We start from the raw sequence: 26812 nt of genomic DNA on the forward strand, positions 1-26812 counted from the left end.
TCATCAACTGTCATGCCCGCACCAGTTGCATCTCCGGCTGAGCCCCCAGAAGGTGCTCTAGAGGCCATGGCCAACGCAGGTGCACTGCCCGGGCCAAGCACTCTCCTGGCAGTGCCTGGAGACCTGCCAGTGAAGATCAGGTTGAGGATTGGTGCTAGCCCGGTCCTTCAGATGATGAGCAGCTTGGTCCCAGCCAGGCTGATACCCAGCTCTATGTGCCAGCACGTGGGAAGCCATAGGAACAGACCTCATCCAACCCAAAGGACTTGCTGGAGCCTCAGAAAATGCAACAGCATGCAAATCTGACAGCCGTAAGATCAGCATGGCTGCCAGTGTGCTATCAGTCTAAATGAGGTCCTGCTGCAGTTCCTTCTTCAGATGATGATTAAGCCCAGCTGCAAGTCCTCTGGCTGAAGGCTACCCCACCCAGCCCTGGTGTACTTTAGGAGAACCTTGAGGCAAGGTTCTCATGGGTACAACACATGCATTCCCTGCTCATTTTCCCAGAAGCTCAGTGCTCCAGTTTGCTCCACTGAAGCGATGTCTGACTGACTCTTGGTTCCTGACTTCAACCTGAATTCTGACTTTGTTCCTGGTTCCTGGCTTTGGCTTCTGACTTAGTTCCCAGCTCCATAACCACGGTACGGCTTCAGCAGTTCTACCAGCAAATAACCCTGGCCCGGTTTTGACCATGCCCCCCGCCCTGCCCTCCATGGTGAACTATCTCCCTCAGCTTTGAATATATATAAAGCTCTCTCAGAGTGTAATGATGATAATCATGAGGTAAAAGGATGGTGGGAATGAGGAGCTTGGGGTCTGGAGCAGGATCCAAGCAGCCCCGAAGAACAATCAATGAGCTGTCGGGTCCCCACCTGCGGGGCCCAATAAGTTTGAATCAATCAAGCACCGCTAAGCCAATCAGGCTCAGCCTAGGGCAATTCAACCTCCTGTACATATGTATATAAGTGGGGGCTTGTCCAGGCAAGTCTCCAGTCTGGCTGGTTACCTTCAACACGTACCCACTCCTGGAAGCAATAAAGAGCTGCTTGATGCACGACCGCGTCTCACTTATTTCCTAGCAAACCCACTATGGTGCAACACATGCATTCCCTGCCCGTCTTCCCAGAAGCTCAGTGCTCCAGTGAAGCAATGTCTAACTGACTCTTGGTTCCTGACTTCAACCTGAATTCTGACTTTGTTCCTGGTTCCTGGCTTTGGCTTCTGACTTAGGGCCATTCCGCACGAGTTAAAAGTAGCAGAAGGCTTGCAAATGGTAAACGCTACTAATTTGCCGTTCCGCATGATGTCGCACACAATCTGCAACACTAGCACTCACCCTCAGAAAATCACTATACCCCTGCCAACAACCTGCAACACTTGCGAAAAAGACCTGTGCGTTCTCAATGTAGTGGCTGCAACAAACTGTAGTGGCTGCCTCCGAACTTCCAGCAAAGTGATCGCCATTTTATTTTCCTTGGAGCGAGCGGGGAAAGCAACGAACCAGCAAGGCTTGATTCACCCAGCGAGGCTTCTCCGGCTACAGTCCCTCCACAGAAGTGCTTTAAAGCTTCCCTAAGTCCCCAAGCACAACACAGCCCCCTGTTTGCAAGTTCCCGTAATTTCCGGCCAAAAATCGTGCCCGTGCGGGGGGGGGGGTTTCACTCGGAGGAGCGTGATAACGATGAATCACCAGCTCACATGCCAGCTAGATACGTTAGGAAGAATCAAGGCATATTCGTTGCAACGTTTGTGTGTGTGTGTGTGATTTTTTAAAGCCTATGCTTAAAGGGAAAGGGGCTTTTCGGGAGCATGATAAGAACCGCCCATTGGCTGCTTGTTTGATTGACGGCCAGAGGCGGGAACAAGCACAGAAAAAATCGCTTCCTTTCTAGCAATTAATGCAAGACCGGAAACTTGTGGGGAACAAATGAAACGCAACTGGATTCCACTACAAATGCAGGTATACGGAACGCCGAGATTCCACTTTTTAAAATAGCGTTTCCGCTTTGTGAAACCAATTGGCAACATTGGTCCTTGGTTTCCAGCTCCTTAACCATGGGCCTTAGTTTCCAGCTCCTTAACCATGGTACAAAGCATGGGCGATTTGGCTTTGGAAACGGCCGAATTACTGCCCCAGCCTCCTGGCTGCTCTCTGTGGGTTTCCCCCCCCGCGCCGAAAATGGCGTAGGGGGGAGGGAGGAGTGAATGGCCAATCACAATGCCTGTAGCTTTTCGGCTCAGGCATTTTGGCCACTCACAGAAGCTGTTTTATTTTTTAAAACCCTGCTTTGTTGTAGCCTGCCCATGAGGCTACTTAAAGCCAGGGTCTGCCTGCTGCAGCTCACTGCTGCTGCTGGCTAGCTTTGGGTCTGGCTTCTGTGGTAGAGGCTGACCCATAGAGTCTGCCTCCCCGCTGCCTTTTTGGACCTGAGCCTGCCTGCTGCCTGCGTAGGAGGAATCATTGCTGGAGAACACATCTCAGGGTTTGATTTAGGGGTTTTTTTCCTATCTTCCTTCCTATTTTTCTCTGTTTGTCTTCCTCTTCTCCCTCTGATAACTTTCCTTCCTCTTTTTCCAAAAAAAAGTTTTGTTCAGTGCCTTTGGGTTTCTCTAGGTGGGGGCCTGGGGAGGGGGGTGGTTTGGGAAATTTGTTCCAGTTATTATTGTGTTTGGTGTTTTAAAGTTTAAATTTTGTTCTTGGTTTACTGTTTTTCATTTACTGTTCTTGGTTTACTGTTTAAAAGTTTGCGGTTTAAATGTTTGTGGGGTGTTATTGTTGCTGGTTGTTTGGGGGGGGTCATTAGATTGCTTTGGTGCCCCCCCCCCAGTTTTGCTCAGTCACCACCTTTGGACTTCGTGCCCTGGGTAACTGCTGGGTGGTTGGTTGTTGTAGGTGTTTTTTGGTGGGGGCTAGTTTGAGTTTGGGGGGGAATTGTAGTTGTTCATAATTTGGTTTTGCTGTCCTTGGCTTGAAAGGCCACTTTTTGTTGGTGTTATGGATCATACAGTGTAAAATTTACAAGACCACAACAAAGACAGCTAAGCAGCAAGAGGATTTATTTAGGATACATGTTTGCAAGCATGGAGAGAAAGCGAATTGGTGCATTCTCTGAAGTCTGCATCAGTGCAGCTCATTTTTAAGACTTTGATACGTCATCATGAGGTATCCTGACGCTCGGTCCCTCACTGTCCCTTTGACCAATCTGGTCAACGACGAAGGGCGTACAATCTGACCTATCACGGATGGCTATATATCTTATTACAATTTTCTCGCTCTTTGTTTCAAAGAATACATTCCTTCATATGGAGGGATGCTACATTCAGGAGCTATCTGCTTTTGACAAACTCAAGGTTACTTTGAGAGACAAAGAAATAACTATACACATAGTGCCACCAATGAACTCAAGATACATTCTGCCTGACCTAAAAATAAACCATAGACAGACTGTGTCTAAAGTGTGTTCCACAAATCTGTATTTGTGTTCTCAATTGTGTTCCACAAATCTATATAATCTATATCAATTCCCCTCTTTTATTTTTTAACTCTTCTTTGTGGAACACATTAACAATTTTTTTCTTCTATCATGGTTTCTCCTTCAGTAGCATCTGTGTTAGAGAGAGTGGTTTGTATTCTTACAGGACTAATATTTTGGCCTCTGTTTGTTTGGAGATTATTCTACACACCACCACCACACACATTATTTGCAGCAAGCAAATAATTTAAAGCCAAGCGATTTTGATAAATTGCTCTGTTAAACTTAATTTGCTTTTATGTTATTAGGTTTAAAACTTTTGCAGTTTAAGTGGCCCATGCATTGAGTTTTGTCTATATTAGACTTTGGATTACTCTTTTCAGGCCTTTAAATTCAATATTCATAAAATCATAGAATCATAAAGTTGGAAGGGGCCATACAGGCCATCTAGTTCAACCCCCCGCTCAACGCAGGATCAGTCCAAATCATCCTAAAGCATCCAAGAAAAGTGTGTATCCAACCTTTGCTTGAAGACTGCCAGTGAGGGGGAGTTCACCACCTCCTTAGGCAGCCTATTCCACTGCCAAACTACTCTAACTGTGAAAAATTTTTCCTGATATCTAGCCTATATCGTTGTACTTGTAGTTTAAACCCATTACTACGTGTCCTCTCCTCTGCAGCCAACGGAAACAGCATCCTGCCCTCCTCCAAGTGACAACCTTTCAAATACTTATCATGTCAAATACTATCAAATAATATCATGTCCCCTCTCAACCTCCTTTTCTCCAGGCTGAACATTTCCAAGTCCCTCAACCTATCTTCATAAGGCTTGGTCCCTTGGCCCCAGAACATCTGTCCCACCAGAGAGGTGTATCCCAAGAAAGTACAAAATAGTTGTTTTTATATACATATCTCTTTGTATGTTTTACCCAACCTTTTGCATCTCCCATGTATTTATCATTGTGCATGTAAGTCAATTTCCATGTTAATTCTTTGCATATTCATCCACCTCCATTCGAGTTAGAAACAGGGGCATCCAGGTAATTATAGTTCTGTTAATCAGTGTTCCCCATTGATGAGTTTTGCATATCTCAAGCCAATACCTTTTGGGGCTTGATGTCTGGGTTATAACAAAAAATCTGGAAATTTCCCTGTTATCTAGAATATAGTGTTCTATTATTCACTAAAGGGGGAGGTGCACTGATAGTGTTATATACAAAAGGGTTTATAGGATCTGGTTGATTCACTTGTAATCTTACGGAAAATAGTATCAGATATCCTAAAAAGTACCACCCAGGGTAAAACAAATTTCTAATTTGTTTGCTTTCATTGTGTATGTTCCTGTAAACATAAAATCTTACCTTCCACTTCTGATGAAGATTAGTGTTTAAAGAAAGAAAAACAACCCTTCCCCAATAAGCGTAAATAGCTGGGTCTCTCTTGTAGTCTTTCTAGATTTTCCCAAAAAAAGAAAGAACAGAAGGTACCCTCCTAAATCAATTATAGCCCATAAAGAAATGATAAATAAACAATTTTCAAAAGCTCCTGCAAAGATAACATAACGAGTCTCTGGGTCCCAAATAGGATCATCCCCTTGATGACTCCTCATGAGTTCTGTGTTACTTGACTGAAAGGTAGTTCTGGAGATGGGTGGTTTCTGTTGTTTATAATTCCTGCCATCCCAAGTTTGCACTAGCACGTGCATTAAAGTTTTTATTAGGCAGCAATTTGTTCTTCAGCCTCAAAAGATATTGCAGCAGCTTACATACGGTGAAATGGACCCATTGTCTCTGGAATCTATTTTGACACTCATTATCACCAGTCAACAAGATTTGGAAAGGAATTTCCACTTCATCATCAGTTTTAATAATCTGGTTTCTCAGGACTTCATCCATACTTGGTTACCTGGTTAAGAAATAAACTGGAAAGTCATAGGGCAAAAGTCAATTTATAATTAACTGTGTCCTAGATCTTTAAAGAATTCTTGACAAATCCCCTAGTAATTTCCAATTGTTTTTCACGCTCACACACCTAAGCTGACAAGAGCTATGGAAAGCTCGTATCATTTTTTCTAAGGGAAATATTACTCATTTTCCCTTTGAGTTATTAACATAGAATCATCAAATCACAGAACAATAAAACCATAGAATCACATAATTGGAAGGGACCTCCTGAGTCATCCAGTCCAACTCCCTTGTTAGAATGTTTTTGCCACATTTAACTTCAATCCAAACATTTAGCTTCAATCCAAACATCCCCTCACAAAAGATGACTGAGGAATAGTTCGGCCCACTCTGCTTTCTGGGAAATGAAGCTATTGACAAAACAAGTCAAGAAATTATTAAAGTTTACATTTTTAACAGAGTTAGTCTTTCAGCAGATTATCACCTAAAACATTTTATATTATTTATCTATTATCTCACCTCTGTTGCAATATATCTAACCAAATCCTAAATTACTGTTTCTTTTTATGTATAGACTAGAAGAACTCAGAGCAGTATAAAACAAAACAAACACGTACCTTATAGGTATAATTTTTACCAGCCAGTGTCTAGATCCAAACACCATCCAATTTCTTTCTCCTCCTGTTTTATTAATCTTTCTTTATATTTAGTGAGGGCTAGTGAGGTACACTTTATGCCTAATTTAAGGCATTTAAAAATCATTTTGTTGCCTTGCATTCTGGTTTCTTTTGGCCTTTTTTTTGTCTGGTGCCTGGTGTTGGCCCTTACTCAGATCACGGCCACTTCTTCAAAGTGTTCCATAGCCTGGAATAACTTTTAACAAAATCTTGATACATTAATTCAGCCTCATTTGATGTGAGGGACCCCTTTTGCTATAAGTTTTCATTTGAACTTATTAATCTATGTCCATACTTTGAGTCTATATAAATATTTTTCTTCTTACCTTTTTCTCAGGTGTAAGGCTTATATGAGAGCCTAAACCTCTGTGGTCTGAGCTGATCATGCAGGTGGGAGAGGGCTGACTTCCAGAATGTCATTGCTTGTGACAACATCATAGTTTGTGATCCACTCTCCATTTCTTTAGATCCAGCCTGACCTTGGTGTTCACATCAATCCTATACCATCTTAATCAGGGGTCAGTTCTGTCTCCAAGGAAAACACTGTGGCTGGGTTTAGCCAGTTGTTACAGCAAGATACTTTCATACTCCAACAGTCTCGAATTGATTAATCACTGCCATATGGACAGTAGACATGGAGGGGCTGTTCCAAGATACTTTTGAGCCCCCTCCATTAAGGTAACTGCAATGGCCCTTGAACCTTGAGGCCATCCTCTAGCCATGAGGTTTATCTTGACTAGCAGGTCCAGTCTTACCATCAGGACTAGGGCTGCCAGGATTACCAGTCAGATCCTTGGCTCCAGGGAGACCAGGTTCACCTGGGCATCCAGCTTCACCGGGAGATCCTTTGGATCCAGCAGGGCCAAGAGATCCACGTTCACCAGGGGGATCCTTGAGTCCAGCAGTGACATCTGAGCCAGGGAAACCACAGCCTCTGGGAACATCATGTTTGCCAGCTGGTCCAGGCAATCCCATCACACCAGCCTGACCTCTTGCACCACGAGGAACAGCAGGTCTAGTGCGTCCATCTGCTTGGAAAAGCAAGCAATAGGTTGCGCCTTACCTTTCCATGGGCGAGTCCAGAGTCCTGCAGCATTGCTTTGGTGTTTATAGACAAACAATAAGAAAATCTGGTGGGCCCCGGGTTGGTGCTTGTTATAAATCTCTTGTTTCAGTTTTTTTTAAGGTTTTGATTTCTTCTGGATTCCTCACAAGGTTTTCTTGTGTTTCTGTAACACACTTAACATAAAGCAGTCTGGTCTTTCCTTTAAAATCGTAAAATCTCTTTTGTTTCACAATTTTTTAAAACAAACTTACAGTTGCTTGAATGCTGGAATCACATATTTTGTAGACAAAACCTTTTTCCATGGGTCCTGTTTCTGTAAACATCTGCTCAAAAATAAATTGAAAATCAACAAATCCTTGGGGCAACATGGTCTACCTGTTGTAAATCTTGATACCTGTTCATTAGGTATTTCCATCTGTAAGCAAACAGTTTCTTGAAACAAGATTGTGTAAGAGAGAGTGAGAAAAACGCCCTCCTGGAATTTTGGTTTCCAGGCAGGTGGTTTGAAAAATATATGGATCTGACAAATTAATATTACCTTAGCTCTGAGATTCTACACCAGTCTATACATTACCTGTATTGCTTTTATACAATGATCAATATTGGAACATTATAAAATAAAATTACGAGGCTTTTTCTATCCAAATGTTACGAGCCCAAGCTCCTATATACCTGGTAACAAGCCCAATCCTCTCTTCAATAGCATACAATTCTAACCATTTTCCTTTTCTCTCACTGGCCTTCCTTGTCTTCTTCTTCTCAAACTTTCTTATCTACATACAATAACCCATCTCTCCTTTTCAGAGTTACCCCCTTTAGTAAAAATACATAAGCATGTAATTTACTCAATAAATCTTTTCCAATCAGCACCAAAGAACAGTCAGGTATCAGCAAGAATGAACAATTTATTTCATTCTCCCAGAAATCTACACTGTCCAGGGTTACCTCCAACCCTCAATACTAACATCTTGACTCCCACAAACCTCTTTCCATTTTCCCTCTGCCTGTTTTCCATAAACCCTTCAACCAATATCACTCAGTTTATCAAGACCCATCACCATTTTAACAGCATTTAGACATTTTCCCGGTACTTCCAAATTTCCTCTGCCATTTTCCCACAACTTTCTCACAACAGGGTAATGTCCAGTTTAAAATGTCAGAGGAAGATGGAGGCTTATACAAATAAAGTCCCTGTTTTGGGACTAAGCATTTATTTTAAAAGCATTACATTAAAAGACTTCAGTCTAAAAGAGTTCTCATAGGGTGAAAACTTAAAAACCTTTAGATAACAGTTTCATTTGCTCCCATTTATATCGTGCTCAGCTTTCACTTAATCAAAACTTATATTTAAACCCATAAGGACCATAGGTTATTTTAGCCCATGACAGAGCTAATGTGCTTCTGAAAAACGCTGATATTCCCCATTCTCTCCCCCCTCTCTTGGGCAGAACTTTTAACATTCTCTTTGTCTTCTTTTTTTTTCTACCATTGAAAGGGGGAGGGTTGGGTGACCAAAAAAGAATTCCTGTGACGTGATAAGCCCCTGGTTGTTATCTCCCGCCCAGGATTATTTTAAAACAATAAAAAAAAACTTTCACATTACAAAATTTATCTAAAAACAAGTTGCTTTTGGTTATATCCAACCTAATTTACAATATACAGACACCTTCACTTCTTAGTTGACAAACATAAACAAACCAAACCTGAACAGACATAGTTCAAAGCAGATGATTCAATTTTAAAACCAAAACAACCCCGAACATTTTACTTTCTAATAAAAAAGAATTTTCATTGCAAAGACCATTTTTCAATCTCCCGTTCTCTCCCCCTTGTCAGATTTTAAAATGCGTCTCCTAGACACAGAAACCTTGAGATTCCATTCCATCATCACTGGACTAAAACAGAGAGGGGGAAAGAAAGCCTATTTTGTCTTCACTGAGCCTAATAATTTTTACTCCATTTACAAAATTAGGGTTTCTCATATCTTATGGAAGCCAACTCTTTGGAGATTTAAGAAACTCCCATAAAACCCACTGACTTATATAGTGGAAACTAACAAAGGGAAAACAAGACCTGTGAGAGGAGGGGGAGAACAATCTTGTCTCCCAGCCGCCTTTCATTTAGCACACACATAAAATTATCTCTTTGCACCCAAAATTAAAAAACACATTTAGTTCTTACCAATGGAAATACACATATTATTTATTACATTCAATATGGAGCACACTTGTTCTCTAACCAGAGATTCTCATAAAAGCCAAAGACTTTCTTAATAACATGATGATATGAATAACTTCAAGACTTATCATGTAGAGGCAGAGTTAGAATAAACATTGCTCAATTAATAACACCTTTAACACATCAATACATTATTTCATTTGGTTTCTTGTAATACTACAGGAATCACAAATGGTGATATGTTAGCAGAAAGAAAAGGGTAAACTCCTTTTAGCCTGCCTAGATATTTATGAACCCGAAAAAAAACATAAAAGCAACAGAACATACCGATCTCTGATTCCGCCACCCCTCTTTCGCTTTTCTCTCACTTTCTCTTTTAGCCTGCTTTGCTTGGGACAAGTCCGTACTCTGTCTCATGCTTTCCCAGCCAAAACCCTTTCATTTTGTCCCTTCCACACTCCTTTACCAGTACAGTAACTCTTGTACTGTTTATATCATCAACTGTACCTTTAATTTCTCCTTTTCTACATCCCTCCTTCTCATTACCTTTATTTACCAGACTCCTTGGTTGCCTTGCTCCTCTTTCAATCCAAACTTTCCTAGCCTGTTCTATGCCACTATTAACCACCTCTGCCAAAATGTTGAATTTCAGTAGGTGTGAAAAAGGAAGGTCCCAAAAGCCAATCTAAATTCTTCTGGGTCCTCCTGAATTTTGGAAGATGCCCCCTCATTCCCCGAATATCAGCAGAAGTAAGGGGCACCTCAACATAGCCAATCTGGTTATTTCCTTGCAGAACCTGGCAGAGAGGGAACTCGGCAGCCACGTTTAATTTCGGGGCAGAAGCCTCCACATCAATAGCTGGCTGTCCCAAGGCTGTCTGCATTGTTCCATCTCCCCAATATTCAGTTTGATCATAAAGATCCCTAAGCTGTGCCAGCCCAATGATGCATGCAGAGGAAGGGTTACTTCTCCCTGTGGGCTCCAGAGCGGGGAGAAAACCAGGATCAAATCCCCTCCCTGGATCCTCTTCCTCATGCACAGGACCATCGGGACTAGGGGGTTGACAGGGAGGGGGAGGAGAACAAATGAGCGGATCCCATGTTTTATTATTCTGCTTGGAGGGAGCAGAGGGTTTGACTATTTTGTTTCTTACTGCCATACAAGGGATGGCCATTTTACATTTTCCACTCTGCATTATTTCACTCCACAGCAGAACACAAGGGATTCCCTCCCCTGCCTCCAGTGACCCTCCTCCTTCAAACAAATAAACACACAAAAGATAACAAACATACAAAAGATAACAAGAGCCCAAAGGGGGCACTTATAATTATTTTTCAAAGCATATTCTGGCCACAGTTTCATGGATCCATCTCCTTTAAATTTATTATCCCATATTTCACACACCTGTCCCACCAGACCATCCTTAGGAATTCTTATCTGACTGTTCGCAGAAAGACCGGGACTCTTGCGCAGTCTGACTGCCAGTAGACGGGGCGTCCCCCACAGAAAACCTATTATTAGACATCTTACTCCCCATTGTACAATGTTTCCTTCCAGAGCCTGTCGTCTGAGTCTTTCGGGACCGCAGTCCCACGGCTGGCAGCCTAATGCTTCTTAGTAGCCAGTCAGACGCCCGTTGAAAAAAACCACCCAACAATATCTTTGGTGTACTTCCAGAGCCTGTCATCTGAGTCTTTCGGGACCACAGTCCCACGGCTGGCAGCCTAATGCTTCTTACATGCCAGTCAGATGCCCGTTAAAAATCACACCCAAATATATTATTGGAGCAGTGTTCTTATTAAACCAATCTACTCACCAAGAAATCCTTGCCTGTTGCTGCTGGGTTCTTGACTGACTGGCTGCGAAGCAATGGAACTCATCCAGGGCTAGTCAAAAGAAGACTAGGGTGCCTCCCCGAAATTGAGATCAAGAAGTTCTTCAGCCAGAGAGTCAAAATGATCCAAAAGCGGATCCCACTTCTGACACCAAATTGTTATGGATCATACAGTGTAAAATTTACAAGACCACAACAAAGACAGCTAAGCAGCAAGAGGATTTATTTAGGATACATGTTTGCAAGCATGGAGAGAAAGCGAATTGGTGCATTCTCTGAAGTCTGCATCAGTGCAGCTCATTTTTAAGACTTTGATACGTCATCATGAGGTATCCTGACGCTCGGTCCCTCACTGTCCCTTTGACCAATCTGGTCAACGACGAAGGGCATACAATCTGACCTATCACGGATGGCTATATATCTTATTACAATTTTCTCGCTCTTTGTTTCAAAGAATACATTCCTTCATATGGAGGGATGCTACATTCAGGAGCTATCTGCTTTTGACAAACTCAAGGTTACTTTGAGAGACAAAGAAATAACTATACACATAGTGCCACAATGAACTCAAGATACATTCTGCCTGACCTAAAAATAAACCATAGACAGACTGTGTCTAAAGTGTGTTCCACAAATATGTATTTGTGTTCTCAATTGTGTTCCACAAATCTATATAATCTATATCATTGGTTTCCACCTTTGGGGTAGTGCCCTGGGTGGCTGCTGGTTGTTTGTTGCAGCTGTATTTTTGGTTGGGCTAGGTAGAGTTTGGGGCCTGTAGTGCTTGTTTGGTGTTGCTGTTACGGCCTTGCAGGGACAGTTTTTCTCAGTTGCCACCTTTGGGGTGGTGCCCTGGGTGGCTGGCAGCTGGTTCCTTTTTTAGAAATTGTTTCCTGGGGGGATTGCTGCGTTCTTCTTGGGGTGCCCAATTAGTGACCCTTTAAATAGGCAGTAAAATCCATAGTTTTAGGAAAAATTATAAAGTGCTGCTAATTTTTTAGAATAGATAGTTTCTTTCCTAAGTAGCCAGATAGGATTGCATTTTTATATACCAAGGGAAGTGAGATCTAGGCTAAATAGTACTTTCTTAATAGTTGAAAAACTTGAAACCAGCAGGGGCTGTGCCTTCTCTCTATTGAAGGCCAGCTTTCATGGTGGAGACAGGAACTGATTTAGAGGCCACCAGGGCAGAGTCTGCACTTACTTTCTTTATTCCATTGTCAATCCTGTTGAATTCAGATCGATTTGAACTCGAGTCTTCCTCTCTCCCCCCCCCTCCTCCCCATTGAAAGAGGAAAGTCTTCTGCATGTGGTTAGGGAGGCTCATAAGAGGGGGGGGGGAGCCAAGCCTCTTTCTTTCTTTTCTTGAAGGGGGGGGCGAAAATGAGCCAAGCAGGGAATCTCTTTTCTTGGAGGGGTGGAGGAGAGGATCGAAAAAGGCAGAGAATGGAGAAAAAATCCAGGACCGACAGAAGTTGAGAGAAATTAGGGGCTTCTCCTTTAAGGCAAGCGTGTCACATGACCAGGTGTAGCCTATCAGGGGTTCTCTACCACGGAGCTTTCTTTCCCAATCTGTGGGGCATTTCGCACGGCTTCAAAATAGCACAATGGTTGCTAATTGAAAACGCTACTAATTTGGCATAACGCACGACGTCGTAGACAATCTGCAACACACCTGAAACCGACCCGCAAAAAGCGCTTCGTTGTAGCGCTTTTAGGGGAATCCAGAAAAGTGGATTCACCCTCCGGATAGCGATACACTCCTGCAACCAATCTGCAACAATAGCAATAAAGACCTGTGTGTTAACATTGTTGCGGGTTCTTCAAAGTCCCTCCTCCTGAGCCTTTCCTCCAAACTTCCGGCGAACTGTTCGCCATTTTTTTTTCTCGGACCGAGCACAGATCAACGAGGCAACGAGACAGCGACTGGCTTTCTAGCACGATCACTTTCGGAAATTGTGCCCGGACACCACAAGAGTGTTTCAAAAGCACAGTAGCACACACCGTCACGTTCCCAAAATTTGCCCAAAGCTTAAAACCCCGTCTACCTTCGGCCAGTACTAGCGGAGTCAACGTACAGGGAGCATTTTAAAAAACTTTCCTCTGAGCGTGCCAACGAACGTTCGCCGCTCGCAGTCTCCTGTTTAGATTAGAGGGGTTCAATAGATATGATTCGAGGTGATACCATGAGGGGCGGTTTATGTGTAGTGGGTCTTTGTGTGGTTCCGGGTACGTGGTTGTGCCTGGGTGCGGACAACCCCTTCCATCGGCGGCTAGACCTCCGGCAAGCGGAGTCGCCGTCCACCGTTCATTTTAAAAAACTTTCCTCTGAGCGTGCCAACGAACGTTCGCCGCTCGCAGTCTCCTGTTTAGCTTAGAGGGGTTCAATAGAAATGATTCGAGGTGATATCATGAGGGGCGGTTTATGTGTAGTGGGTCTTTGTGTGGTTCCGGGTGCGTGGTTGTGCTTGGGTGCGGACAACCCCTTCCATCGGCGGCTAGACCTCCGGCAAGCGGAGTCGCCGTCCACCGTTCATTTTAAAAAACTTTCCTCTGAGCGTGCCAACGAACGTTCGCCAGTAACATGTCATGTTTGGTTGATTTATGCTTTGGCTGGTGAATATTATTGGGGAACTGTCGAGTACCGCTGCACTTGCTCTTGGTTGAACACCGGCATGCGTTTTTGTAATGGCGGACATCTCAGTAAAATGGCTCCCGCCGCATGTACAAACTGCTCTTCTCGCGTGTAAACGAATAAGCGCATGCGAGAAGTCAAACAACAAGAGCGCCAATCTGGCCATTAGGGGCAGATCCTGTTCCCGCGCAAGGAGTTTTGAACGTGACATGTGACCTCATGTGGCCAATGTGCGTGTCCCCTACTGCCCACCACCAATCAGGAGCCGGCTAGTCCCTCTGTCTTTGTGTGCGGGAAGGTATATGATCCGTTGCACCCTGCACCTCGCACCTCCATTTTGCTTAGCTACTCGCGAAGGCAGCATGGAATCCGGTTCACAGTCGTCGTCCGTCCAGGCAACCGGCAGGGGGCCAACATGGAGGAACGCCGAGATCAGGGACCTGATCGCTATTTTTTCAGAAGAGAAAATCCAGGACGCCTTCCAGTCCTCACACAGGAATCGGGAGGTGTTTGAGCAAGTGGCCATTAGGATGCGTGCCCTGGGCCACAACAGGACCGGCCTTGAATGCCGGTCAAAAACAAAAACCATGCGGGCGGAGTACATGCGGGCCGTGAACCACAATAAGGGTTCCGGCAACGCTAAAGTGACCTGCCCGTATTTCGAGGAGCAGCGGCCACTGTACGGCGACGGGGACGGAGCCGGCAGGCCGAAGCGCGTCGGGAGGAGCCTGAAGGTGATTCGTAGGCCGGCTGCCCCGGTGGAGGAACCACCCGCTGAGGAGGATCCCAGAGAGGGCACCTCGTCCACCGTCCGGCCTCCACCCCAGGTCCAGCAACGCGGTGCGGACATTGTGACGCTGGACCTACTCGCCATCGTTCCTGGGGAGCCAGAAGAAATTCCGCAGCAGACGCCCCTTGCCTCCGGTAAGCACTTTTATTTTAATTTTATATTTAATTTTGAGCAAATGTGTGTTCTGACGTTTGGGAATCGTTTTCTCGTGTGTTCGTTGCAACGCATAAGATGGTAGGCTGTTTGTGGACTGCTTGCTGTGGTGGCTTTTTAAAACGGTAATGTTTAACCAACAACCCAAAAAGTTTTGCAGCATGCCTCAGCCATAGGCCTTCTGCAGTGCTTTAGCCACTACTTTGGGAGCTTGCTGTGTGGTTCAGGTTGTATGCTTGCTCCTTTTTCACTATTTTCTGCTCTTGTCCACAGAGACACAGATGCCAGGGACGGGGCCCCTCGAGTCTCCAGCAGCGGTGGACAAGGATAGTGATTCGGGGGCATCAACAAACATTGGTAAGTATCAGTTACAATAAGTTTTAACTGCTTTGTGCTTTTCTGTTTGTGCAGGGCAGCAGCACTGCTAAGAGACAGAAGAGAGTCCCTCTACGTTGCTGGTTTAGGCTTTGAAGCTTGCTTTGCCACCCTTCGGTCCTAGATCTGTTTTTTTTCTTCTTCGCAGATTTCATACCTGGGACACAGGAGGAGGAGGAGCGTGGGGTGGCTGGACCTCCTGCCCAGCGCAGGCGGATACAGATTCAAGATGGTGAGCGTGCATGAACTGTTCCTTTCGAGCCATAGCTGAAGGACAATGTCGCAAGCCACTAACCATGTGCTCCCTTTTCATTGTTGTGAGGCTTGCTGTGAAAGTAGGCAAAGGAAAAAGCCCACCATGGGCAAACAAACACTAACCATGTGCTCCCTAGGCATTGTTCAGAGTCTTGGTTTAACAATATGGAAACAAAAAAGCCCACCATGTGCACCAGGGTGGGTTTTGACTGTCTCGATGGTACTAACAGTTCTGTTTCTCATTTTTTGCCAACAGAGGTTCTTTCAGTTGAGGATGAACCAGCCCTGGGTCCAGCCAGCTCACCACCTAGAGGTGCTCTCCCAGCAGAGGAGAGGCTTGCGAGGGAACGCGGCAGGCTGAGGCGCGTCTCCATCTTGACAAGCGTTGGAGAGAGGATCCTTGAGCACTGCCAGGAGGAGTCAAGGCGTGCTGCGGCCGCCGACCAAGCAATGCTCGCCCTCATGGCCCAGGAGGGGGAAAAATTGAGGGCAATCCTTAGGGAGTCAAACCAATCCCTACGCGAAAGCGTGGAGGAGGTGCGACTGATAAGGAGACTGATGGAGAGGGCGGTCGTGGTAATGGAAACGGCCAACCCTCCACAGATCACCGTAAACGTCCCCCCCCCACCCACACCAACACCACCACCTCCAGCACCCACCCCACCGACCCCGTCTCAGAATGCCTCCACCCAAACTAGAAGGAGGACTGTTCTCGGGAAGAGAATAATAAAACCGGCGGACAAGTTCTCCCCCTCCTAGTTTGGGCCAGTTTGTCTATTTAACTTTATCTGTGTTTGCTGTTGTTTGTTAAATAAAGTTTATATTTTTGACTCTGTCTCTGTGTACCCTACTGTAGAATCAGGAAGGCCGAAAGCGGCCTCTCTAGTGATTGTGTATATTCTGGTACTGTTGTGTGGGTTGGAGGTTGGAGGGGTGTCAGTTAAAGGCGTTTTAGGAGTGTGGGGTGAAAGGTGTGCGAGTGTAAGGAGTCACACTGGAGTCTTTTTCAGAAAATTTGCAATAACATTTTATTTTCAAAAACAGTTCAACAGGGGAAAAAAATTAGGGAATGTAACTTGGACCCCCCCCCACCACCACCACCCTCCAGGAAAGCCAACTTTTTTTTAACAAATGTATATATTTAACAGGGATGAAAAATTAGGGAATGTAACTTGGACCCCCCCACCACCCCCCACCCCAAAACACACACAGAAAACAATACTCAAGTCCCACTGCTCCCCTCACCAGCCCCTTCCCCTCCGGCCTCCGCCATCTCCCTCACTCTTCTGCCCAACCGTCCCATTGTTCCCCTGACTTTACGGCGGAACAAGTCTTCGTCCTCCTTCTTCTTAACTGTGTGGGGAGGGAGAACAAGTACACATTAGTGCCACACATATTTTCCAATCTGGAGTTTACATGAATACACTTTTTAGTGGCCTTAGCCACAGTGTGAGGAGAGTTGGGCAGTGGGGAACATAACCTACGTTCTTCCGCCTCCCTCTGCTGCCTCTGCCTCTCCATCTCCCCTTTTAGGTCAGCCACTTCTGCCTGCCCTGCAAATGGGTTCAAAACAAATGGTAAGCCATATATGTAGGCTAAAGTCACACAACCCACACCCAAGCACAGGTGCAGTACTCACAGTCCCTTCTCTGCTGCTCGACTAGCCCCTCCAAGGATGTCACCCTGGCCTCCATGGCACGCATCCTGGCCTCCATTGTTTCTGCTATAGAAATCAAATAAAGAATTCAATCACACTTCAAATGGAAGCATCACGGCAGGCTCCCTTATGGCTCCATGGGGGTACACAAACATGGGTCTCCCTCAAAGAAATAAAACTCTCACCTGCAGCCTGTCCTGAGGTGGAAGGTCCCTCTTCCTCCCCTTCCTCACGCTCAGGTAATTTGGCCACGGCAAGTTTTGATGGTGATTGTGTAGCTGGGCGAAGAAAAAGAGAATTCATAACTAAAAGCACACAAACCAAAGATAAAACACAGCTGATGGCCACACCACAATCAGAGCCAAAGCGCATTACCAAAGTGGTTCGACAGTACTGGCGGGCTAAGTCAGAGGGAGTTGACAGCATCTTAATACTTTCTCGAATATCATGTAGACAGTAGGGGAAAGAGGCATCTAGACATTCCATGCATGCTTAAGGGTAAAACATAACGAGGGCAGCACTCACCCATATGCCTCCTCATCTCCAGGGGGGGCTTCCCAGACTTCTCCCATATCTGGACCATCAGATCGTGGAAGACCGTTCTCCCACTGGGCTGCGGAACCCCCCCCCCCCCACTGTTCTAGACTATTTAGGAAGTCCAGCTTCACCCTCTTAAATTTCGTCCGGACCTGCTCCCAGGTCCGGACGTAGCCCCTCTCCCTCAGCTTGGATGCCAACACCAGGTAAGCACCCTTGGTGTGGCAGTGGGTGCTGGCCATAAGGCGGCCAACGCTTTTGGACTGGAGAACCAGCTCCAGAAGTGCCTCAGCCTCGGCGCGCTGCCAGAAGGAGCCCTTCCGTGGCTTCGGCATCTTCGGAATGACGGTTAGGCAACGAACATGCGTTGCTCCGATCGACCACCCCAATTTTAAATGTATCAAAGCCACCCACCAATAAAATTATTCCTTGGAACATCAGTGGTTTTATCCTCCAGTTTGACAGGGGTCGCCAATACTTCCTGGCTACCCGCCTCCCCAACCTTTCCCTGTTCTGCGCTTCCGTATTGTGTTTGTCAACTTCAGCGTGGAGTTAGCATGAAGGGTGCTTTTGTCAAAGTGCTTTTGGACCAGAGATTCCCCGTTTTTTGGCAGGCTAAATAGACAAACCTCACAACACAAGGTTAAACAAAGAACAGAAACCTTTATTTTACAACTGAGTAGAAAAAACAATCAAACACGCCTCCTATTTCTGTAGAGGTGGGTGGCTATAGCGTCCCGAACCTTGCACCCCTCCGCATAGATCCTTTTTTTCCTTGCTTCAGGGATGTCTTGTGTGTCCTCAAGGACTACAGGATCAGGTTCATCCACAGGGAAGGGGATGTTATGTCCCTTGTCCTCGCAGATGTTGTGCAAAATGACACATGCGATGATCAGCGGAGTCACATTGTCTATATGCACATGGAGTCGTGACATCAAGCAATGGAACCGTGACTTCAAACGTCCAAAGGCACGCTCCACTACATTCCTTGCCCGGGAGTGACTGAGGTTGTAGTGGCTCTGCACGTCTGTCCTTGGCCGCTTATAGGGAGTCATGAGCCAGCGGCGTAATGGGTAGGCTCCGTCCCCGAGCACCAATGCCGGCACACGCACGCCCTCAATGGTGGCGGTGGGGTTTCCTGGAACAAAGACCCCTTCGTCCATGGCTTTCCTGAGGTTAGATTCCCTGAAAACAAGGGCATCATGCCTCCTGCCACTCCACCCCACCTCGGCATCTATAAACCGTCCGGAGAAGTCCACAGTTCCTTGCAGGAGAACAGAACAAAAGTCCTTCCTGTTCCCGTACTCCTTTATGCTTCCCCCGGGTGCACGGATAGGGATGTGTCTTCCATCGACGGCTGCGAAACAATGCGGAAATCCTAGCCTGGCAAACCCGTCCATACTCTGAAATAAGGGAAAAAAACCATGGCATGTTAGCGTGGGGTGCATCGCGTATTCGTTGCTCACCTGTCAAACAAGAAAAAAAAATTTAAAGGGAAAAGGGCACAGAATGACACTCACCGCTCCAAGGCGGTCTCCCAGGCACACTACTTTGCTGAACAATTCCGCCTCCATGGCGAGGCAGAACTCCTTAAGGATATCGCCAACCGTTGTGACTCCGAGTCTGAATTGCTGGGCTACTGTCCGGAAGTACTGAGGGGTGGCCAAGTACCACAATGCGGCTGCCACCCTTTTTTCCACTGGAACGGGGCGCCGCATGCCAGTGACTTGCCTTTCCATGCGGCCACGTAGAGCCTCCACGAGTTCAAAAAATGTTCCCCTAGACATTCTAAAGTTGGCAATCCAGTGGTCATCATCCCAGCGAGACCACACAAAATTTTCCCACCAGTCAGAGGATCTTTCGTCCACCCAGAACTGTCTGGGGAACCGGACCTCTGCCAGAGCTTGCCAGTGCTTCTTTGCCGCCATGGTTGCCCGTAGAGAACGTCTTCTACTGGTGGTCATCGTTCCGGCAATACGTTCTTGGTAGTCCTCGATAGCAGCCCTCCTATGCCGCACGGTGGTATGGATACGCTGGACTACCGCAAGCATCTGAGCCAACAATTGAAAAATAATCCTCTCCATTGCAACGTTAACCTGTGCTGCGGGCAGTAGGCTACGCAAACAAAGAGTGAGGCCGACCACGTGTCTGCCTAGGTGCATATAAGCAGGTAACCTGTGGGCGTGTACTGTGGGCGGGGATTAACCAATCAAACATATCAATGCATCAACCTCTGGTTCATAGAAAACAATAGAAAACACGTTCCAACGGCGCCAATGATTTGACGATAACGCGTTGCTACGGGGTTTCCTGGGTTTTTTTAAAAAAAAGGGAACCCCGACAAGTCCGGCTTTAGGGTCGAGGTCAAAGGTGTGCCTGCAGTTTGATTGACGGGCACGGGAGGCCAGAAGCGCTAAAAAGGGACCTCCTTTGTAGCGATAAGACGGAGACCGGAAGCCTGTGGGTTACGAAAGTGACGAGAAGTGAAAGTGCCAAATTCCGCAAAAACCGCAGCTGTGCGTTACGGGCACAGCTAGTTACATTTCGCTAGTTAAAGTAGCGATTTCACAAACAGCAACCAAATAGCCACTTTGAGCTCTGTGCGAAATGGCCCTGGATATTGAGGATTAACAGCACTCTGAGATATTGCACAATAAAGGTAGGGTCACTCCGGATCAATCCTTCTTGCTGCAGAAGGAAATTTTAAATCACCCAAAATCCAAACAGAAATCGCATTCTGTGTAGAGGGAAGGGACTGAATCAATCTGGGGTTGGAATAAAAGCTCCGTGCAGTTTACACCCAGGTTCAGGGGTTCTTCTTAGCAGATCAAGTGGGGGCTTGGTGCCCAAATCTGCTCCAGCCTCCCTCCTAGCTAGTAAAACTCAGGTAGCTTAAAACACTTTAAACGTGTAAAAAGGTTTTTTTCTAATTTTTCCCTGCTGTAGGTTATGTAGGGCCAGTTAAACTTAGCTAGGCTTAGCACAGACAGGTTCCTTTAGGTTAAAAAAAAAACCCAAGAGAGAACAGGAAAACTCCATAGAAGTCAGGTCAGCTTAGGGACTATCTAAGAAAACCAAACAGGTAGCTGGGGAGGTTTTATAAGTTTCTGGCAAAGTTTAGAAACAGGTGTTAGGGCAGTTAGTGGCAGGGCCTCAAATTTTCCAGTCTCTTAGATTAGACACAGTTTGTCCAAGGGAACAACATGAGTGGGAAGAAGGAAGGTCAGGCTAGGGGCCCTGGGGGAAAGGCCCAACAGAAAACTAGAGGGGTGGAGGGGAGTGAGAGGGGGAAGGAAGCGTCCTTCCCCCCACCTGAGAAGAGGCCTGTCTTGGGTCGACCTTCCACCACTCCAACCTCTGGCCAGAGTGGTGCAATAAAGAGTGTCCGCAAAGGTCTCTTTATTGAGGCGGCTGACGGGGCGCCCCCTTCTAAGGTGCATCAGGCAGGGGTCTTTGCTGGCACTTCTGCGGAGCCTGCTGATCAGGCAGCCCCTCGTGCCGCTCCTTTTGCTAGTGAGGCATGGGGGTGTCAGGAGGAGTTGCCTGATCTCTCCCTCGGGGTGAGCCTTGGGGACATGAGTGGCTTGTCCTTCATGTCCCCAGGCATCACCTCGGGGGTGCAGGGAGCCCTGGAGGAGATGGGTGAGGGACTGGCCCGCCAGTCTACTCCCCTTTCTCCTCCAGGATCCAGCAGGCTTCAATTGGGGGGGGAACAGGAGCAGATGGTTGAGGTGGTGCAAGAGGGAGAGATGGAGGTGGCACCCCCTGCCCCGCCATCTCGACCCCTTCCCCCTCTCTCACCTCTTTCTGTCCCCACCTCAGGACACGGTGTGTCCGGCCCGAGCTCCTCACAGGAGGCAGCTCAGAGGACTTCACAGGCTGCAAGCCAGCCTGCGTCGTCCAAAGGCTCCAAAGTCTGGAATTACTTCCAGACAGTGGAGGGAACCCACCTAGCAGAGTGCCAGCTCTGTAGGCAGAGGGTTAGTCGTGGAAGGCAGGAGCGCCACTACACGACTAGCGGCCTCATGAACCACCTGAAGAGGCACCACCAGGCTGTCCTGCTTCAGGGGGAGAGACAGGCTGGCAGTGGGGTGCCTGCACAGGCACAACCTACCGGCACGGGGCTGGAGAGTCTCCCTGGGACCTCCACCTCGAGAGCTCTCCCTAAGAGTTCTGCTCAGGGGGCGGGTGGAGTTAGAGGGAGGCAAGCGACCATGGTGGAGATGCTTGCCCGGGCTGGCAGTGGCATGCCAAAAGGGGGGTTTGAGGCAGGGTGTAGGGCCGCGAACCATGACCTAGCTGCGCTCATGGCCATGGGTGGGTACCCCTTTCGTCTGGCCGACGACATGTACTTCCACCGACTATGCCGTCGCATATCCACCTGGTACACGCCTCCTAGTCGTACCACGATTAGCAGGAAAGTGTTGCCCTCTCTTTATAGGGCAGCCAGGTGCCGGGTGGAGGTAGAGATGTCCCGAGCTTCAGGGACCGTACACTTCACATCGGACATATGGACGTCATGTCATGCGCAGGATGTGTACATCTCGCTGACTGCGCATTGGTGGGATGTCCAGGAGGTGCTGGGTGGGGTCGAGCCAGTTAGACTGGGTGAGGGCTGCCCGGCAGGCTATCGCCATGCCTTGCTGCACGGCAGACAATATTCAGGGCACCATCCGTAGACTGGTAGATGGGGGGTAGGCAGTGGGACGGGGCTCACCAAGGGCTTCTTGATGACAGATGGTGCCCCAAACATGACCAAGGCGGTCAAGGAAATAAGCCCAAAGCACATCTCCTGTGTGGCCCACCTTCTCCACCTCATGGTGAAGGATGCCCTTGGTTTTGGTTCCAAGGGAACTGGTTCATCCGCCGAAGCCATTGACTTCCAGCATCTCATCAAGAAGTGCCGGAAGATCGTGGCGCATTCCTCTAACAGCTCGTACGACGTCTCAAGGCTTGAGAGAAAGCAGGTCCTGATGGGCGTGCCGCAGCACTGCATTATCAGAGAAGTAAGCACGCGCTGGAATTCCACCCGTGCCATGCTTGAGCGCTTGGTGGAGCAAAGAAGAGACTTAGACATCCTTGTCCAGGAGACGAGGATGTTTATGCCTGGGGTGGAGAGATCATTTCTCAGACCATGGAAGTTCTTGGGCCCTTCAAGACTATCATAGAAATGCTCTCATCTGACACGGCGAGTTTGGGTCTGGTCGTGCCCATGGTCCACAAGACCCATGTGGTGCTGGCCCCCTTCCTGTACCTGGCTCGAGGACGTGCAGACGCTGTTCCAGCCATGCGCATGCTTGTGAGGAGGCTTCTGAGAGGGCTTGACAGATGCTTTGAACCCCTCTGCAAGTCAGTGACATACAGGCTCGCCGCCATGTGTGATCCGCGCATCAAGGGCAGCTTAGAGAGGGAGAGGAGCCTTCCTGAATGGCACGAGATGCTCATTCAGAGGTTTGTCTGGTGGAAGTCCAAGGAGGCTGAGGTGTCAGGCCAGGCAGGGGAGGAAGGAACCAGCACGTCCGCTGCTCCTCTCTCCCCCCAGCCTCTGCTGCCACATCAGCCACTGCGGGCCACCCCAGCAAGAAGGCTGAGCAGGGCAACTTCTTGCTGGAGTTCCTCCAGCCCACTCCTTCCCCTGAGGGCAGCGGGTGCCCGAGGGAGGACAGTGCGTCTGGGATGGTGAGGGCTTACCTCGGTGAGCCCCAGGAGTCCGAGAACACCTGTCCCTTGAGATACTGGGCCAGGATGGAGGCGATCTGGCCGGCCCTCTCCCGCCTGGCCCGTGTCTACCTTTCGTGCCCGCCAACGAGCGTCCAGAGCGAGCGGGCATTTTCTCATGCTAGCAGCACCGTCTGTGAGTATCGCTCCCGCCTGGCACCCGAAAGAGTCCAGCAATTGGTCTTCCTCAAGGTCAACTTGCCGGCTCTTGGCCATCCAGAACTATTCTTGGAGGAGGACTGAGGTGAGCCCAGAATTGTTGTGACTGCATCCCCTCTGAGTCTGTTCTGGGTGGCGGGGATGAAAAACGCTCGCCCAAGGTAAAACTTCAGACAGGAGCAGAGCCCTGGCCAATCTAAATTGCCCCCCCCACCCCACACACAGAAATTCTGCAATCACCAAAGGGCCAGAGATCAAATCTGGGTCCCTCAGTCATGCCACCCATTTTGAAAACTTCTCCCAGTCCCAAGTGAGCCTTAGAGCTCATCTTAAACCCAAGAAGCAACTCATCATTTCTCAGAAGGTGCCCAGGAGGAGTTTGTTGTCATGTGTGCAGTGATTTGTCTTTTTGCTGCCAGGGCTGTTCTCCCAAAGCAGCTCTGTCAGGGCTCTCTCTGGATGTGGCCTGAGTAGAGCAGGTGAAGTTGTGGTGGTTGAAGGCGGTAGCCTGTGGCAGGTAGGTTATTTGATTCCCTACCAGTGTTCACTGCACCGTGTGTGGACATCTGGAGGTGGGGTGGGGGATTTGTCTTTTTGCTGTTAGGGATGTTCTCCCAGACCTGCTCTGTCAGGGCTCTCTCAGGATGTGGCCTGAGTAGAGCAGTTGAAGTTGTGGCGGTTGAAGGCGGTGGCCTGAGTAGAGGAAGGGAAAGGTGACTGGAGGCTGCTTTGAGGCACCTTTGGGTTGTGAAAAGCGAGTCTTCCTCTTGTCCTGCATTTGTTAGGGGGGAGGCTGGATGGGAGAGCCAGTGATGAGTCTACAGCATGGATGGAGCACCCAGATTATCCTGAGCACCTCCATTTGCTTTCTGAGCCTCTCCTGGGGTTAGTGTGTCAGCGCCATGAAGTTTTCCAACTTCACAGGGATTTTGGGGGAGATCTCTAGTTCTCCCCTGGAGGTTGGCATCCCTGCACCACTAGTATTCCTAGTGGTGCAGGGATATTCCCCCACAGACCAGTGCAGGGCACCCCTCTTCTCTCCAGGGGAACCCAGGTGAGCTCTGAGTGGACCTCTTTTGTTCTCCAGTTCTCACCTGGAGGCTGACACCAAGCACTACTTAGGCAGCCAGTCACAGGTTTCCCCTGCAGTTCTGGCATGCAGTGTCCCTTTCCCCCAGGGGAGGTGATGCATTTCCCATCTATTCCCATCATCTCCTGCCTGGAGGGTGGCATCTGCATGCCAGACCCGGGAGACAGAGTCCCCGAGTCAAGGCAAGTGAATTGTGCTACTGACTTGCATTGGAAATCCTTCCCCCGCCTTTCCCGGGGGATGGGGGGGAAGGGGGTGTAAGTTGCACCCTGAAACTTCTTAGGGAGCTCAGGGAGGGTCTTCCCTGACTCCCCTGCACGTTTCAAGACAATTGGACCAAGGAGTCCAATCCTAGGGGCTCCCAAAGAGGGTATCCTACCCCCACTCCATTGGATAGAATGGAGAGTCAGGTTCTTTGGTGTGAACATCATTGGGAGCCCCTAGGATGGGATGCCCTGGTGCAATCTTCCTGAAACTTGCAGGGGACCTAGGGTAGACACTCCCTGAGCTCCCCTGCAAGTTTCAAGAAGATTGGAAAAAGGGGTCCCATCCTAGCGGCTCCCAAAAAGGGTGACACCATTTCCCATAGACTTTAAAGGTGGGGAAAAAATGATTTCAGTAGGAAATTGAACCAGGAAACTGGCAATTAACCTGCTGAAATCATTTTTCCCCATCTTTAAAGTTTATGGGAAACCTCTTTGGGAGCCCCTGCGATGGGACCCCTTGGTGCAATCTTCTTGAAACTTGCAGGGGAGCTCAGGGAGGGTCATTCCTGAGTCCCCTGCAAGTTTCAGGAAGATTGCACCAGGGGGTCCTGCTCCCAAAGAGGGTCCCACAATTCTGAATCGGTCCAAATCATGCCAATTCGGATCCGAAACGGTCCAAATAGGGGACCTCCTTGCACAACCCTACATGTTATGGCTTCAACAGTTCCACCAGCAAATAACGCTGGCCCGGTTTTGACCAGGTCCCCCGCCCTGCCCTCCATGGTGAACTGTCTCCCTCAGCTTTGAATATATATAAAGCTCTCTCAGAGTGTAATGATGATGATCATGAGGTAAAAGGATGGTGGGAATGAGGAGTTTGGATTTGGGTTGGGTTTCTTGTAGCAGACAAACAAAATAACCTTCTGCACTAATTGGATGTTTGAACCCCACACACTAGAAAGCTAAATCTGTCCATGTTGCCACTGAGAGAAGAAAGAGCAGACTGGGAAGGTGCAAACAACACTGGCCTTCACCAATTATTTAAACAGTAAGGGACCAAGTACAAGTGAAACACAGACAGGTGGACACCAGAGACATGTGTATTGTTAGGACCCAAAACAAAACTTTGTGTGTGTGTTGGGGGGGGGGGGATGGAAACATTGCAACTTTTGAAGTAGTATTTATTTATTTCAATTATTAATAATATCCTAACAGCAGGGCACACAGAAGAAACATCAAAATTGATTTTCGGAATAATAGCACCTGTTTGTATACACCTACATGATATGTACACAGAAACTTCTCCGAATATACTATAGTTTACTGTGTATTGGAAATAAGAGAAAGTAAAAGGTAGTGTTTGTTTGTTTGTTTGTTTGTTTATTATATTTACTAGTAAATAACCTTGCTGTCCTCGAAATACAGCGGGCGCTAGCGGGGCTCTGGAATCTTGCGGGCTGGCTCTCAAGGTGTGGTGGGACAGGGGCCGGAGCCGAGGGCGGGCGTGGGGTGGCGTGTGAGCCGCAGTTGGCTCGTGCTGGGCCCCCCCCAGTGGTGCGACCTACCTGGGCCTGTAGCGTCGAGGTGGGTGGTGGCAGCGCGGCCTGCGGCTAGGGAAGCGGTCCCCGAGCCTCCTCCGGCAGGCGGGCTGCCGGGCGATGTGGGGCGACGGCCAAGCAGGTCTGTGCGCGAGCGGGGTGGCCGCCGCATCCTCCAGCGCCAGCCGATTGGGCCCTCCGATTGTCAGTCCGGGGGAAGGGGCCTATCGGCACCCTTCCTCATCCTGGACAGGGCCCGCCCTTGGGGCCCTTACTGTTTTATTTAATCCGCCCCACTAGGTTAAAGATATACCGCTCTCCCTGAAGGCTCTGGGCTACTTATTGTGTGAAAGGCTGAGGAGAGCCAGCTTGTAGTGGTTAGGAGTGGTGGCTTCTAATCTAGTGAGTGGGTTTGATTCCCGCTCCTCCATGCGCAGCCAGCTGGGTGACCTTGGCCTAGTCACAGTAGGGCTACTTATTGTGTGAAAGGCTGAGGAGAGCCAGCTTGTAGTGGTTAGGAGTGGTGGCTTCTAATCTAGTGAGTGGGTTTGATTCCCGCTCCTCCA

At 48.0% G+C, this 26812-nt stretch overlaps 1 protein-coding gene across 1 annotated transcript; it reads right to left on the reverse strand.

The window, feature by feature from the left end:
- Positions 1–2310: 2310 nt before the first annotated feature.
- Positions 2311–26418, reverse strand: LOC143831167 (uncharacterized). The gene is made up of 6 exons (XM_077324244.1): positions 26274–26418; positions 17184–17399; positions 16981–17064; positions 16826–16894; positions 16587–16694; positions 2311–2444 (listed from the first exon to the last, which is right to left on the reverse strand). Exons 1-6 carry the CDS (start codon positions 26416–26418, stop codon positions 2311–2313), a joined length of 756 nt encoding a protein of 251 aa, XP_077180359.1.
- Between the last annotated feature and the right edge of the window lie 394 nt (positions 26419–26812).

The sequence above is a fragment of the Paroedura picta genome, chromosome 3 (genome assembly GCF_049243985.1).
Source record: "Paroedura picta isolate Pp20150507F chromosome 3, Ppicta_v3.0, whole genome shotgun sequence".
Taxonomy (NCBI): domain Eukaryota; kingdom Metazoa; phylum Chordata; class Lepidosauria; order Squamata; family Gekkonidae; genus Paroedura; species Paroedura picta.